Below are 14,660 nucleotides of genomic sequence, written 5' to 3'. Positions count from 1 at the left end.
GAGAGTGCTGGTGCGGGCGGGCGACCTTACCTGTTGGGGGGATTGCCGAAAACGCCACACTGTCTGCAAACAGAACGACAGTACTCACCAACAAATGGACAGATGCACAGCCACCCACGCACACCCACCCACCCACCCACACACACACACACACACCCCCTGGGTCATTAACGATTACACACTGGACAAGTGTGAAAGGCGCCTCTCCGTGGCACAAGCGGCGTGATCTATCAATACACTGCAGCCCTCTATTGCATGCAGCGACACACTCCCACGGACCACCAAATAATGCATGGGCTATATTTAAGACAGGCCTGCGTGGTTACAACGCCCACTATACTCACCCAGGACTGGAAGAGCCGGGGCTGTAACCCGGGAACACAGGTGTTGCTTTCACAACAGATGAGGCCTTCGCACACAAAAAGGCACCAGATGAAGTGACAAAGCATCGAAATAAACTGATTAGACCATCGAAAGGGGTACCTATCGCATGGGCGTGTGGTTGCCTTGGGTTTGAACTGACAGAGGGCGTTGAGGACATTAAGAGGTCGTCACTGGAAGTTGTTCCCGTAAATGCAGATTGCACGGTCAGTGACCGTCGATGGATCCTTGACAGTAACAAACTGTTCTGTGATTCTCCAGAATATCTATATTTTTATGTCTTATTATTTGAACTGTGAAAAGAAACAATCGTGTATACACCCCTACACTGTTCTGGGCATTTGAATGATACATCTGTGCATCAAGTAGCTGTCCACTGACTGTGCCATGCTGTGGGAGGAAGGGAGAGTGAGGGAGAGAGATAAAGACAGAGGGGGAGGGAGGGGTGGAGAGAGCACACGGCGGCTGCAAATGGCAGCGTCTGTGACACAACGAGAGAGAGAGAGAGAGTGGGAGAGGAGAGGCAGGGAGTGAGTGAGTAAGAAACATTTAGAGAGAGAGAGAGGGAGAGGGAGGGAGAGAGAGACACAGCCGCCAGCAGAACTAGATCAGATTGCAAAGATTGATAGAGAGAGGGTGTTCAGCTAATAAGAAGAGGTAACGCTCTCTCTTTAATTTTCCACTTTTAGAAATGTGACAAATGACTTCAAGGTGACTAAAGATTCCTGACTGAAAAGAAGTGCTGAAGCAGTCCAGAAGATGGAGATGCAAAAGCTTTTTTTTACATTGGTAAATTCCAAGAAACCTTGTTTATGCCCAACAGCAGAGGACGAACTAAGGACGGAGTGATTCGGTCAAAGAAAATAAAATAGTTCAGTATTCCATTGTTTTAGTCTTTGCTGTGAACCGTTTTCGACCGCAGGTGTGTTTCATGTACGTGCATGGTATGTCGAAAGATTTCCCCCGACTGATGAAAACAGAGATGAACGATGAAGAAATTCAAAGGGTTTCTGTGCCGGTGGCTCAGAAGGATGGACTGGTTCTACCCTCAGGGATCACAGTTGGAGAGACCGGCTCTGGTTGTTTAAACTCAGAGAGAAGAATGATGCTTCAGTTTGGCTAGCTGGGATATGAGCCAGTAGGATACTGTGTTTCAGCTCTGAAGTGGGGGATAAGAAGAACCAGGTGGATAATATAAGGTAAGAAAGGAACTATTCAAACTTAACACAAGTTTGACCGCTCTGCAATCAAATACTTATTTTTAACATTGGTGTGATTTTAATGAGGACATACATTATGTATTAGAGTTTACTGGCATTCTTAATTGAGAATTCCCATCCAAATGAGTCAACCAGTTCGACAGGTATGCTACCACGCGAGAGAGAAGACAGCATTTCCAATAGATTATGTAAAGACTGCGTCTTTAAAAGTACAGGATTTGTTGTAAAGCTTTCCTATTTAACAATACAATACAGGTTGTTACGCTTTTCTCTAAAACTACTGTATGGGTTGTGAAAATGTCCTCTTTTACTGTACAATATGGATTTTAAATCTTTCCTATTTAACAGTACTGTATGGGCTGCGAAGATTTAAACTTCAACAGTATGGTATTGGGTGTGCATGAGGCTCCTGACACTTACATAGAGTGTCACTTCACACCTAAAACTGGTATGAGACAAGGCTGAATGGTGCTTCGTGTATATTTGTTCCAGACAGTGCTACAGCACATCTAAAAATAAATTTCCAGACATAATACACACATTCTACCTTCAGAATGATAACTGGTGTCCCAAATGAACTGACAAAGTAGATTTGTACGAGATAAATTCATTATGACAATGTATATGATTGTGGGCCACTAGTTGAATTTGTTACAGGCGTTTTTTTTTTTAGCATGATTCAGATGAATAGTGAATTCTTGAATATTAAAGTGAGCATAAAACACTAATGTTGTATAATCACAAAAATGAAAGGAGTCAACTCTGGATAATACACGCATGTTACCATTTATAGTGTATAAAGCTTTGTCCAACAAACAGATGTCAATATCAAATCCACAGGGAAGCTGTATTATCTGAGTAAATCTCCCAAAGTACTGTACTGAACAACCGTAATGTTTTTTTCCCCGTTTTGAAATCTAAAATTTGCATTGATGCACAGCAGCGCCCTGTTTGCCACATAAGGATCAATGACCACATCCTGCCTGCCTGTCATCAGCACACCACAAACCTTGGAACCATCTTACTTACATAACAGATGCCAATAGGTCTTGGCGAATTCATTATAACTGATTATATATTTGAATGTGTTCGGATATTAAAAAAGAATTTAGAAAATGTAGAGTACTTCGGGACATTTCTGACTTTTATAAAACTGGGGTTACTATAGGTCTGCCCAAGATGCGCAAACATACAGTACCAGTCAAAGGTTTGGATGGTGATATAATTTTCATTCATTTAGTTAAAGTCAAAATAACACTCTGAAATTGGGAAAATAATCATAATGCCTTTTTGTAGAGGTGTTTGGAAAAGAAAATCCTTAAATGTCAGCCTGTTCAGAGGGGATGGAACTTTTGGACTGCCTGGTGACATCACGAGGAAGTAAACATTTTGTTAATAGACCATAAAGGAAGAGCTTCGACCTCTCTGCCCTCTCTAGCCAACAGCTTGTTTTCAGTTTTCCGGTCCTATTCATATCACTTCAGGCCTAGATAAATGCTTGCTTGAGAAATTGCTTAGGGGTTATTTTGGTTTTCTTTTGACAACTTTAACTACAAACAATGACATTAAGGTAATTTATTTTTACCCAGAAAGGGTTTGATATTTAAATAAAAGAGGCTGCGCTGAGTCTTTAAAAAGTACTCGGTGTTCTCTCAGTGAATAGACCATCAAATCACTCAGTGAACATTGAATTAAATTCTAAGTGCAAGTGGATATGAAATTCTGAGTGCAAGTGGTCTATATTTCTTCAACTAGTGATGAAAGGCTCACTTGTTTGCTGCCATGAGCTAAGAGGAGAATCAACTATGTGAACAGCATGTGGTGTCCCTGTCATAGACATTTATAGATCCTAGCAAGCTTTTGGAATGCCCCTTTGTATTAATCCACAATCAAGTATCAAGAAAATACAGGTGAATTTAAAAACAAATAAACTCAGCAGATATTACTTTATTTGTAATATAATGGAATATAATATGTATAATATACATTTTGTCCAGTCCAGTAACATACAGTCATATTGAAAATGATTGGCATACTTGATAAAGATAAGCAAAACAGACTGTTGAAAATATATAATACAAATACTGAGCTAGAAAAGAAATTAGAAAATATAATAATATTTGTATATCTTATTAAAACCAAAAGACACCAATAAAATACATTTTACATACTCAAAAACCTTTGCATGCTCAAAAATTGGACGTAATTTTTTTTTTTTTTTTTTTTTTTTTTTGTTATATCAATTTGGCACCCCACTGCAGTTCCCACACAAGACCCACTACAAGTCAGGGAAAGAGGTTTTATTTAACAATCAATAAAAATTAATTAAATATAAGATCAAAATAATGGCTGAAATGGTCATTGCAAAATATTGTATTTGTGGTCTGTTAAGTTTGTTTGTGGATTTTCATGTGTACTCCACCTGCAGCTAAGTTTTTTCTCCTCATGGCATCTAGGGTTCTGTCTGAAATGTCCTGTCACTTAGTAGTATTCATGATTCTGTTGACCTTAACAAGGACCCCAGGACTGACAAAACCACCACATGTTACAGTCATTTACATAGGTTGTTTTCAGCATGTTCATCCTTCTGTTATGCCAAACCCACAACTGGTGGGTGCAGCCAAATAGCTTTATTTGTTGTGACTATAACATCAGTTCCAATCCCAGTGCCAGTGTCATTTAACAAACTCCAGGCGTTTATCTGTTGGTTGCTCTCCATACAGGCTTTGTTTTGGCAACCCTTACAGAGAGTCTATTGGCATGGAGGTGGCATCTAATTGTAGATTTGGACACTTGGTGACCCAAAGATGTGATCAAGTTCTGTAATTCTCCAAATGTGAATGTTTTCTGCCATCCATTATATCTTCTCCATTACACTTCCATTGATTACTAGGCAGGTTTTCCATTGCTCCAGTGGGTTTACATGTCCTAAATTACAGCCCTAAGAGTAAAAACTGAAATATACGTTTAAAAACAAAATGCAATTGATGTGTTCCCATTGCCTGATTTATGAAGGTCAACAGCCACGTTTCTTTTCATTTGTGAGTTATTTGTCTTTGGCAATGAATGACAAAAGGATTTTACATGGGAGATAATATTCTGATAATGAGTTTAAAAAAACCCATAATAATAGGCAGATTTCCTTTTGTTAGATGTTGCAGCGTCAATCATTATTGTTGACATGCTAGATTATTGTTAAATCGAATTTAACAGTGAAAAGAACAGGGACCCGCCCTAGGGCGATGCATGATGATGATACATCTAAATTAACACTCGCAAATACGAATCTCTTTGGTTCCAACTGACCTGTAACTGCACATGGCATTTTAAACACCACTTTCTGTTACTGCACAGATGGCTGCATCAGGAGAGACTCAAACTGTGAAGGAAAATAACTGACTTTATCAGTTGACCTTTCCATTGCCATGATCAAATCCTGTTACACTGTTCATATCGAATAAAGGTCACTGTGACAAATTGAACATAGTTATTATATATCTATAGTTACGTCATTATTATATTGTCCGATGCAATGTTGTAACTAACTACCCATGGCAGATGTAAAGTACCGCGGTTAAGTGGCGAGCTACACTATAGGAAAATATGTATGTCACTTGAGACTGCACGAGTGAATACGCTGACATCTGATCTTGTGCTCTTCCTTAACAATGGATTTGGGTGCTGGCCGCCAACACAAAAACAAGGGTTTCCATTTCCTTGAGGCGTAGTGTCCACCTTACCTCTCTGCCTTGTGTTCCTACCTCATCCTATATCATTACTTGTCATAACCCAGCCCCTGAAAATGTCGGCAGGTTCCAACTTCTGGCAACTGGAACCTGAGCTGTGGACAGATGGCTTGACATAGTTCTTTGGACACACATTCCAGTGGTGGATTTGGAATTACATTATTTCTTTAACATTTATATATATATACACATATATACAGCTCCAGAAAAAAATTAAGAGACCACTGCACCTTTTTCTTTCCTTTCCAAAAAAGTAGAAAAGGAAGGTTTTGAGTGAGGAACAGAAGGGTTAAAATTAAGAGACCACTGCAAATTGAACGCTTCTGTTGCTCCCCCAAAACTTTCCTTTTCCACTTTTTTGGAAAGGAAAGAAAAAGGTGCAGTAGTCTCTTAATTTTTTCCAGAGCTGTGTATGTATATATATATATATATATATATATATATATATATATATATATATATATATATATATATATATATATATATATATATATATATATATACTTATCTAAATACTTGTATATACTTATGGTGCAATATATATATATACAGTGGGGAGAAGCCAGCGCATGTCCAGGCCCGTCTGAAGTTTGCCGGTGACCATCTGGATGATCCAGAGGAGGAATGGGAGAAGGTCATGAGGTCTGATGAGACAAAAATAGAGCTTTTTGGTCTAAACTCCACTCGCCGTGTTTGGAGGAAGAAGGATGAGTACAACCCCAAAATCACCAACCCAACCGTGAAGCATGGAGGTGCAAACATCATTCTTTGGGGATGCTTTTCTGCAAAGGGGACAGGACGACTGCACCGTATTGAGGGGAGGATGGATGGGGCCATGTATCGCGAGATCTTGGCCAACAACCTCCTTCCCTCGGTAAGAACATTGAAGATGGGTTGTGGCTGGGTCTTCCAGCATGACAATGACCCAAAACACACAGCCAGGGCAACTAAGGAGTGGCTCCGTAAGAAGCATCTCAAGGTTCTGGAGTGGCCTAGCCAGTCTCCAGACCTGAACCCAATGGAAAATCTTTGGAGGGAGCTGAAAGTCCGTATTGCCCAGCGACAGCCCCGAAACCTGAAGGATCAGGAGAAAGTCTGTATGGAGGAGTGGGCCAAAATCCCTGCTGCAGTGTGTGCAAACCTGGTCAAGAACTACAGGAAACGTATGATCTCTGTAATTGCAAACAAAGGTTTCTATACCAAATATGAAGTTCTGCTTTTCTGATGTATTAAATACTTATGTTCTGCAATAAAATGCAAATTAATTACTTAAAAATCATACAATGTGATTTTCTGGATTTTTATTTTAGATTCCGTCTCTCACAGTTGAAGTGTACCTATGATAAACATTACAGACTTCTACATGCTTTGTAAGTGGGAAAACCTGCAAAATTGGCAGTGTATCAAATACTTGTTCTCCACACGGTATGTATATATATATATACCATATTCAGATAAGAACCCTACTTTTAAATATGGTAGTTGATCTCTGGTATCATGGGGTTATTTTGACATCATGATCTTTACCCAAAACTGGGACACAGTAACTCAAAACCAGGTTACCTCCGACAGGAGCCTGACACTGGACTTCAATTGATTCTTCCAGCAAGACAATAACCCTAAAAATACATCAAATTGTACTGGTTAATTGACCACAAAAACCAATGGTTCTTCCAGCAAAACAATAACCCTACAGAAAGTCTTAAAATGTTTACAATGGCCATCTCTGGAACTCCATTGATAACCTGTGCTTTGAATTGAAGAATGGTCTAAGATAATATTTGTCCCAATGTATTCTCCAGTCTTATGAAATATAAAAAAAAGTTCTAATGACTTTATCCTCGAAAGGTACTGAAAGGTATTAAAAATAAGAGTGCCAATAATATCATCCCTTTCTTTTTTACAGAAGGCTTTTACTTGTTTAATAAAATCTTTAATTTAATTTATTCAATTGTACTATTAATATAAGTATATACTTTCCTCTTTTTGGAGCACACAATAATACTGGGTATTTCTATTATATTTGATAGTATTTTTTTGCTCATCTTCATCAAGGGACGCCAATCTTTGTCTGTAAAACGTTACACTGTATAGGCCTGATCTAAATTCAGCTGCGCTCAAATCACCGTCCTATCAATTTTGAATAACAATGACTTTCTGACAGGACCTAAATTAGACTGACACTTCAGAGCGACTTCCAAATCCAAGTCCTTCGCCTCTATACCTATTCGGGCAGCATGTTGCTGAATGCTTTCTTCAGCAGATACCTTGAACCACTTATCTAATTACTTGAAACACACACACGAGTTTTTACTTTCATTTGAACCATTTATTTGTTACCTGATACACTGGTGCATGGTGGGGACCGTAGTTAGCCGTTAGGGAATGACGGCCTAGCTTTGTCGTGCGTTTAGACGATGATACAGGATATACTGGTAACATGCTGAAACCATCCCAAGATTCGCAGTAGGTCTATAGGCCTAATGCGCTCTGCAATACGGATCGGATTAAAACGGATGATGTGTAATAAGCGATGTTGCATTATGAGGGGACAACCAAATCCTGTGGTAGAGGGTCTAATAACAGGTGGCGGACATATACAGCATAATAGCAACAGCGAAAAGCCTCTGTCTGACGTTGCTGTGGAGTACAGCGAAACAATGTGTTTCTAAAGTGAATGGAGAGAGCCTGAGAGCGTGTGACGGAGAGAGTAAGGGATCCGGTAGTGAACGTCAGCAGGCGGTGGTACACCGCAGGCCTTCAAAATGGTGATCGAGGATGAGACGAAAAGACATAAGAAAAAAAGTTGTGTCCCCGGGAGGAATTGTCCGCGGCTACTGCTGCCTACGGACGCTTTGACCGCTCTACCGGTTACCAAGGAGACTGGACACGTTGTGGACCATGTCACGGACATCTGTCGGCCCTCGCAGCCAAGGTCTGAAGTTCGACCTTTCAGATGGATTGACAAGATACAGTAGTTCTATTCAGCCATGGATACATCTTTAGAGACCGGCCAAGGTGTTTGTAAACAAGACATGTTGTAGCCTACTGTCGGTATGGTGCAAAAGACGTGCACGAAATGTTACTCACTGCGTCTGTGTGTACCTGGGGGATTTATGAACTGTAAGAAAGTTTCACTATAGTATTCGACAAGAGCAGACTGGGGGGGACATTTTAGTTTACCTATAGGGGGTGGTGGGAAAATGCCATACATCTTACGCTGTCCTAATTGTGTGATGAATAATATTACAAATGACTACACAGAATGAGGTCAAGTAAATAGAGCTTGAAACCAAGTAGTGAGAGAAAAGGTTCATTTTTAGACCAAGTGCGTCTCTCTCTCTGTCTCTGTCCCCATGTGTAGCATCTGTGATGGCGCACCCATGGAATCTGTGGCACGCACAAGAGTCCCATGGGAGTCTCGGATTAAAAGTACACACACACAGTGACACCACAGAAGTTAATATATCAGGGTTGGACTACCCAACATCTGAGTTTTCACATTACTGAGATCTTGTGTGTGCTGATTGCGCATGTGCTAGTGGAGTGGTTCTTAAACATTTCTCCCAGGGCCCAATTTTTTAGGGTTCATTTGAGGGACCTAGGAACAGTTTGATGATATGAAGGTACTTTCCTGCAATTGTACGTAGTTTAACAAAACTACTTTAGGTAGGCCTTTTACCTCTTCTCTTACTACTACTACTACTACTACTACATATAATCATACACATTTTAATAGTTCAACTGATTTCCTCAAATTGTATTGTGCTACATCATGTTTTGTCAATCCTATTTTAGGCATACTCTTTTACAGGATGTGATTACAATATTAATATGAAACCTCAATATAATTCAATTTTTACTACAGGAAAAGCCCCCAACCACTTCCCCTTGAGAATGAGGGCTCAGCTGTTAGTTTGGCTGAATCATTTAAATTCCTAGGGACCATCATCTCCCACAATCTCAGGTGGGAGGACAACATCACTGCGATTACAAAGAAGGCAAACCAGCGGATGTGCCAATTGCTGCCACTAAAAAATAAAATCTCCTAGTCAGTCCAGATCCAGCTTTACAGATCAATTGCAGTCAATCCTTTCCTCCTCCAACATCGCCTGGTTTCGGTCTGTCTGTATCTGGTCAGTTTGCAGAAAAGTAATTGAACTCTCCCGCCCTGGTCATCCACTTTTCCAAAAAATCTCCACCAGCAAACGGAGGGCAGGCTGGCAGTACAGGTCAAATCTTTACCAAAAAGTGCTGTGGTCCTCAGAAACCACCCATCTACCCCACATATACAAATGAGACTATGTTCAACACATCTAGACATCTCCAAACTGGAAACTAATAAAGACACAATGCTGCACTCAAGACTGCTCATCTCCCTACATGTAGGCTACACATTTTCTAATGGTCAGAGCATCTGACCAGAAACTGATATGTTTGTAGATTGAATCCCAGAGATAGCAAGCTGAAACATCTGCTTTTCTATCCTAATTTTACTCCAGGTCTTTGCTGTAAATGACAGTGGGTTCTACTGTGGTAGATATACTGTACATATACTATACATCTGTGTATATTATATGCTTACTGCTCATCACTCATTTTACATAAATATGAAACTGTATGTATATTTTGTTTACAACTAGTGACAATATTAAATTCTGTGTTTTTGTAAATGGACCTAGCAATTAAAGTTGATTGTCATTCTAATTTGATATTTTCTTATAGAAAGAATTTAAGTAGTAGTAACAACAGTCCGACAATATATATAACAGTCCAATTTCTTTGACTAATTGACTTAAGAAGTTTGTAGCTCAGCTTCCCACTTATAGACAATCAAATCAGCATGTGATTCAGTAGTGTTTTTTTCTGGCATTGTAAAGCTTGTTTCTAGCCAACATCCTTACAGATATGCCATATGTCGTTATAGCGGTGTAACATTGCAATTTGTAATTGTCTTTTCTTTTCAAAGAAGGATCCACAACCATCATGAAACATTTTCACCTCAAATTTGCCTCTAGATCTCCCCTAGATTGGGAACCTCTGTACGAGTGCAAGGAAAGCTGTTATGTTCAAAAATGAATATTATCCTAACTGCACTTGAGTGACCACAGTTTGTAAGACAATAATGTTAACAAAAACCCATATCCAGTTAATGAATGATGTCTGGTAGGATCTGATCAGTGCCAAGCAAGTACATGACGGATAAATATGCACAGGAAATGTGTTGCAATAGAAGTGTCTGCATCTAGCTATTTCCTCGCCACTTTGCCCACCAATCAACAAAAAGACTTCTGAAGGGGCCGTTTGGAATGAATGTGAGTCGTGATCAGGCTCCGGAAGCAGGATGATAAGGAAATGGGGTTGTGAGCCTGATGCCATTCATATTGAAATTGATTAATGAAAGAATGGAGCAGGACTGATGATAATAACACTATGGCCATACATGCGATAATAACCTGAAAACTACCTATAAATGGCCAGTGGCATAATAGATTGTGTGCGCATGAATTACCATGACAAATAAATGGGACTGATGTGCAGAATCAGTTTGTTGATATGTGAATGACACTGACATGCTGTGATATGACGGTCGTGTCCCTCTCCTTTCTTAGGAAGTGGTTGGACCAGAGAACAACGCCCCACAGCCTACCTTCTCCCTGGCTACCACCAGCAGAGATGGGGCTCTGGCAGTGATATCCCTGGGAAGAGCCTCTGACTAAGCCACTACACACCAGGAATCCAGCACTGCCGACCCACTCCGATCCTGCAGCCCGGCCCATGTAGGCAGCATGAGCGTGGGGCGGATCAACCGTTACAGCATTGTGTCGACTGAGGAGGAGGCCTTGCGCCTCACCAACATGCACGGCAGCGGCGGCACGAACGGCTTCGGCAACGGCAAGATCCACACGCGACGCAAGGTCCGCAACCGCTTTGTAAAGAAAAACGGCCAGTGCAACGTGCAGTTCGCCAACATGGAGGACAAGTCGTTGCGCTACATGTCTGACATGTTCACTACATGTGTGGACATCCGCTGGCGCTACATGCTGGTGGTGTTCACCCTGGTGTTTGTGCTGTCCTGGCTCGCCTTCGGCCTGGCCTTCTGGGTCATAGCACTGCTTCACGGTGACTTGGACAACCCGTCCGGAGACGATAACTTCACGCCCTGCGTCTTGCAGGTCAATGGCTTTGTGGCCGCCTTCCTGTTCTCCATCGAGACTCAGTCGACCATCGGCTATGGCTACCGGTGCGTGACGGAGGAGTGCCCGGTCGCCGTCTTCATGGTGGTGTTCCAGTCCATTGTGGGCTGCATCATTGACTGCTTCATGATCGGCGCCATCATGGCCAAGATGGCTCGGCCCAAGAAACGAGCGCAGACGCTGCTGTTCAGCCACAATGCCGTGATCGCCATGCGTGACAGTAAGCTATGCCTCATGTGGAGGGTAGGGAACCTGAGGAAGAGTCACATTGTAGAGGCCCATGTCAGAGCTCAGCTCATCAAACCCCGGATCACTGATGAAGGGGAGTACATCCCCCTGGACCAAATAGACATCAACGTGGGCTTTGACAAAGGCCTGGACAGAATTTTCTTGGTTTCTCCCATTACTATTATCCATGAGATTGATGAGAACAGTCCGCTCTATGGGATTGGGAAAAACGATCTAGAGACAGCAGACTTTGAGATTGTGGTCATTTTGGAGGGCATGGTTGAGGCGACTGCCATGACCACACAGGCCCGAAGTTCCTACCTGGCCACGGAGGTGTTGTGGGGTCACCGATTTGAGCCTGTGCTCTTTGAGGAAAAGAACATGTACAAGGTGGATTATTCACACTTTCACAAGACCTATGAGGTACCGTCCACCCCGCGCTGTAGTGCCAAGGACATGCTGGAGAACAAGTTCCTGGTACCCACCTCCAATTCCTTCTGTTACGAGAATGAGTTGGCCTTCCTCAGCCGGGATGAGGATGAGGAAGAGGATGTGGTGAACGTGGGTGTTGGCAGTGGTGCCGGTGGGGTCAGAGTTTTGGCCACCCTGAACAGTCCTGATCGGACCAGCCGACACGAGTTCGAGAGAATGCAGACCTCCAGGGGACTGGACCAAAGGTCATACCGCAGGGAGTCAGAAATATGACCTCTGTTTTTAGACCTACCTTGGGTCAACTTTTGATACGTTTTTTTCCTTGCAAGGGTAAAAATGCAGAACAATGCAAAGTGCCATAGGAGAAGTTGACTAATGTTATAAGATGAAAATTAAATGAAGTGAACGTTAAAAACAAGCAAGCAAGAGTATGCAGCTCATAAAACTGTGGTAAAGAATGTCTGCTAAAAAGGAAAAGGCCAATGAAGGACCTTATTCCTTCATGGAAACTTGAATATCTTTTTGATAATGTAATTTGAGTTGAGAGTGTTCAATGATTCATCAAACAGCTATATTTGAAGACAATATCTATTAATCATATCCTAGGTGTAAATATTGCTTAGGTAAGTTCTGTTTTGTGTGGAATATCATTTTGGATTGGACTATCAATTTAAAAATATATATATATTAACTTGCTGTTGGGCAGATATTATTATTTTACAGTTAAAAGCTACCCATAAAATTCCTACATTGCTGCAATTCACAATCGCTGAGTCCAGTGACACAGAAAATACCTGTAGAAGTGAAAGGCAGCAGTTAGAGGCAGCGAGCCATTCTATTTTATCCAACCATTCATATTCTCACAACTTGGACATCATTGTAAACCGGTATGATAAATACATATCATTATGTACTATTAGAAAAACGTAGTAGTATGCCCTACACTACAGTAATGCAGTAAATTACTTTATAAGGGTTTGAAAGGAAAGTCTCAACATTCTCCCAAATAATGATTAACAGGTAAAAAATATATTCCTTGATTAAACTGCCAGAGGTCAGGATTATTATGACCTCAATAGAAACTGAAACAACAAAATGGTTCACATTTAAATGTAATTACAATCCTTAATTAATTTTCTTTTATTCTCTAACAAATCTATGCACATTGTTAATGCTATCATGGGACAGGAACTGGACAGGGCACTGTAGAAGATGAGACAATGTAAACTGACCACCTTAGTTTGGTGAATTGAATGAGCATTGAGGGGCCTTCTCATATGTAGTGTTCACCCTCTACCTAAAGAGCAGTTATTCTACTATCAAATCCCTTTTGATAGCAAGGGTGAATCCAGAAAGAAAGGGAGTTTACCAGGTCAGTGGATGTGCATTAAGTTTTGCTTTACAAAACAAAGTCCTACACAGGGTATTCATGTGAGACAGGGTATTCATGTGAGACAGGGTATTCTCTTATATGTTAACATCATTCATCTCATTCTTTTATCAATATGGGCAACCTATTAAAAAGCCTATAGAGCCCAAGAAGCCACTGTGTTGTAAGATGTAGTGTTGCTTTAATTTCGAAAGATCGAAGCAATAGACTTTACATGATCAGGTGGACAGCCAATATGAAAAGCAATAATACTGAAATGCACCTTTCTGTTGTGTCCTACACAATTGGAAATTTGCACAAAGTTAAATTGGGCTACTCATGAAACCTACTTGTCTGGTTTAAGGAGTATTCTTTGGTGGCAGCCCTGTTAGATAATGTGCACCACATCTTTGACACTGATGTATGGAGTTACAAGGTTTTGAGTAGAGTAGAGTGTTGCAATCCACAGACATCCTTACTTTTTTTGATTCCTCTGTGAAGTTAAGTTTAGTAGAATGTTAAATTAGAGCTGGAATTGGTGAAACCGATACGTCCGTTTGTGATTTTATTTCAGCCAACATAATAATGTACATAATTGCACATGCAATAGATCAGTATGTCCTTTGCCTTTTTAAAATGTTGACAGGGCCAACCTGTTGAGCTGTTTCACAATGCAGATTTCAGCTTCATTAAGTAAGTACAACAGTTTGGCAAAGGGATCGAGAGAGAGGTGTCCATCCTAGACAGGTTTGCAACATTCGCTCACCATTTTAAACTCAATTTTAGCAAACGTAAAAGTATTTTTGGCCCTCATTGGCCTTCTACAGAACATCCACAAGAAGAGAATGAACAAGATCTAATGGCAGAAATGTTTTGTACGGTGTTTTTCTATCTGAAAGCATAGCTACTAAAACTACATTTGCAATATGTATTGGATAATGATGCTTTGGATTGGAAATATCCAAAACAACCATCATTGGGAAAGGAAAAAAAAGTGTATGAATTTTAATAGTCTAGGTTTGACTTAAAGCACAATATCAATATGAAATTGTGAAAATTCAAAGAAAATAAAGGTCATATTTTAGTA

The 14,660-nt window shown here is 40.7% G+C and overlaps 1 protein-coding gene across 1 annotated transcript; it reads left to right on the top strand.

Moving 5' to 3' along the window:
• The first annotated feature begins 951 nt into the window (after positions 1–951).
• Positions 952–14,660, top strand: kcnj12a (potassium inwardly rectifying channel subfamily J member 12a). Its single transcript, XM_010894524.4, has 2 exons — positions 952–1,580; positions 10,960–14,660. The coding sequence occupies exon 2, from the start codon at positions 11,137–11,139 to the stop codon at positions 12,475–12,477; it is 1,341 nt and encodes a 446-aa protein (XP_010892826.1). The 5' UTR covers positions 952–1,580; positions 10,960–11,136; the 3' UTR covers positions 12,478–14,660.

Source organism: Esox lucius, chromosome 5, assembly GCF_011004845.1.
Source record: "Esox lucius isolate fEsoLuc1 chromosome 5, fEsoLuc1.pri, whole genome shotgun sequence".
NCBI classification, from domain to species: Eukaryota; Metazoa; Chordata; class Actinopteri; order Esociformes; family Esocidae; genus Esox; species Esox lucius.
The sequence above is the reverse complement of the archived record's forward strand: the minus strand, read 5'-3'. Positions and strand labels throughout refer to the sequence as shown.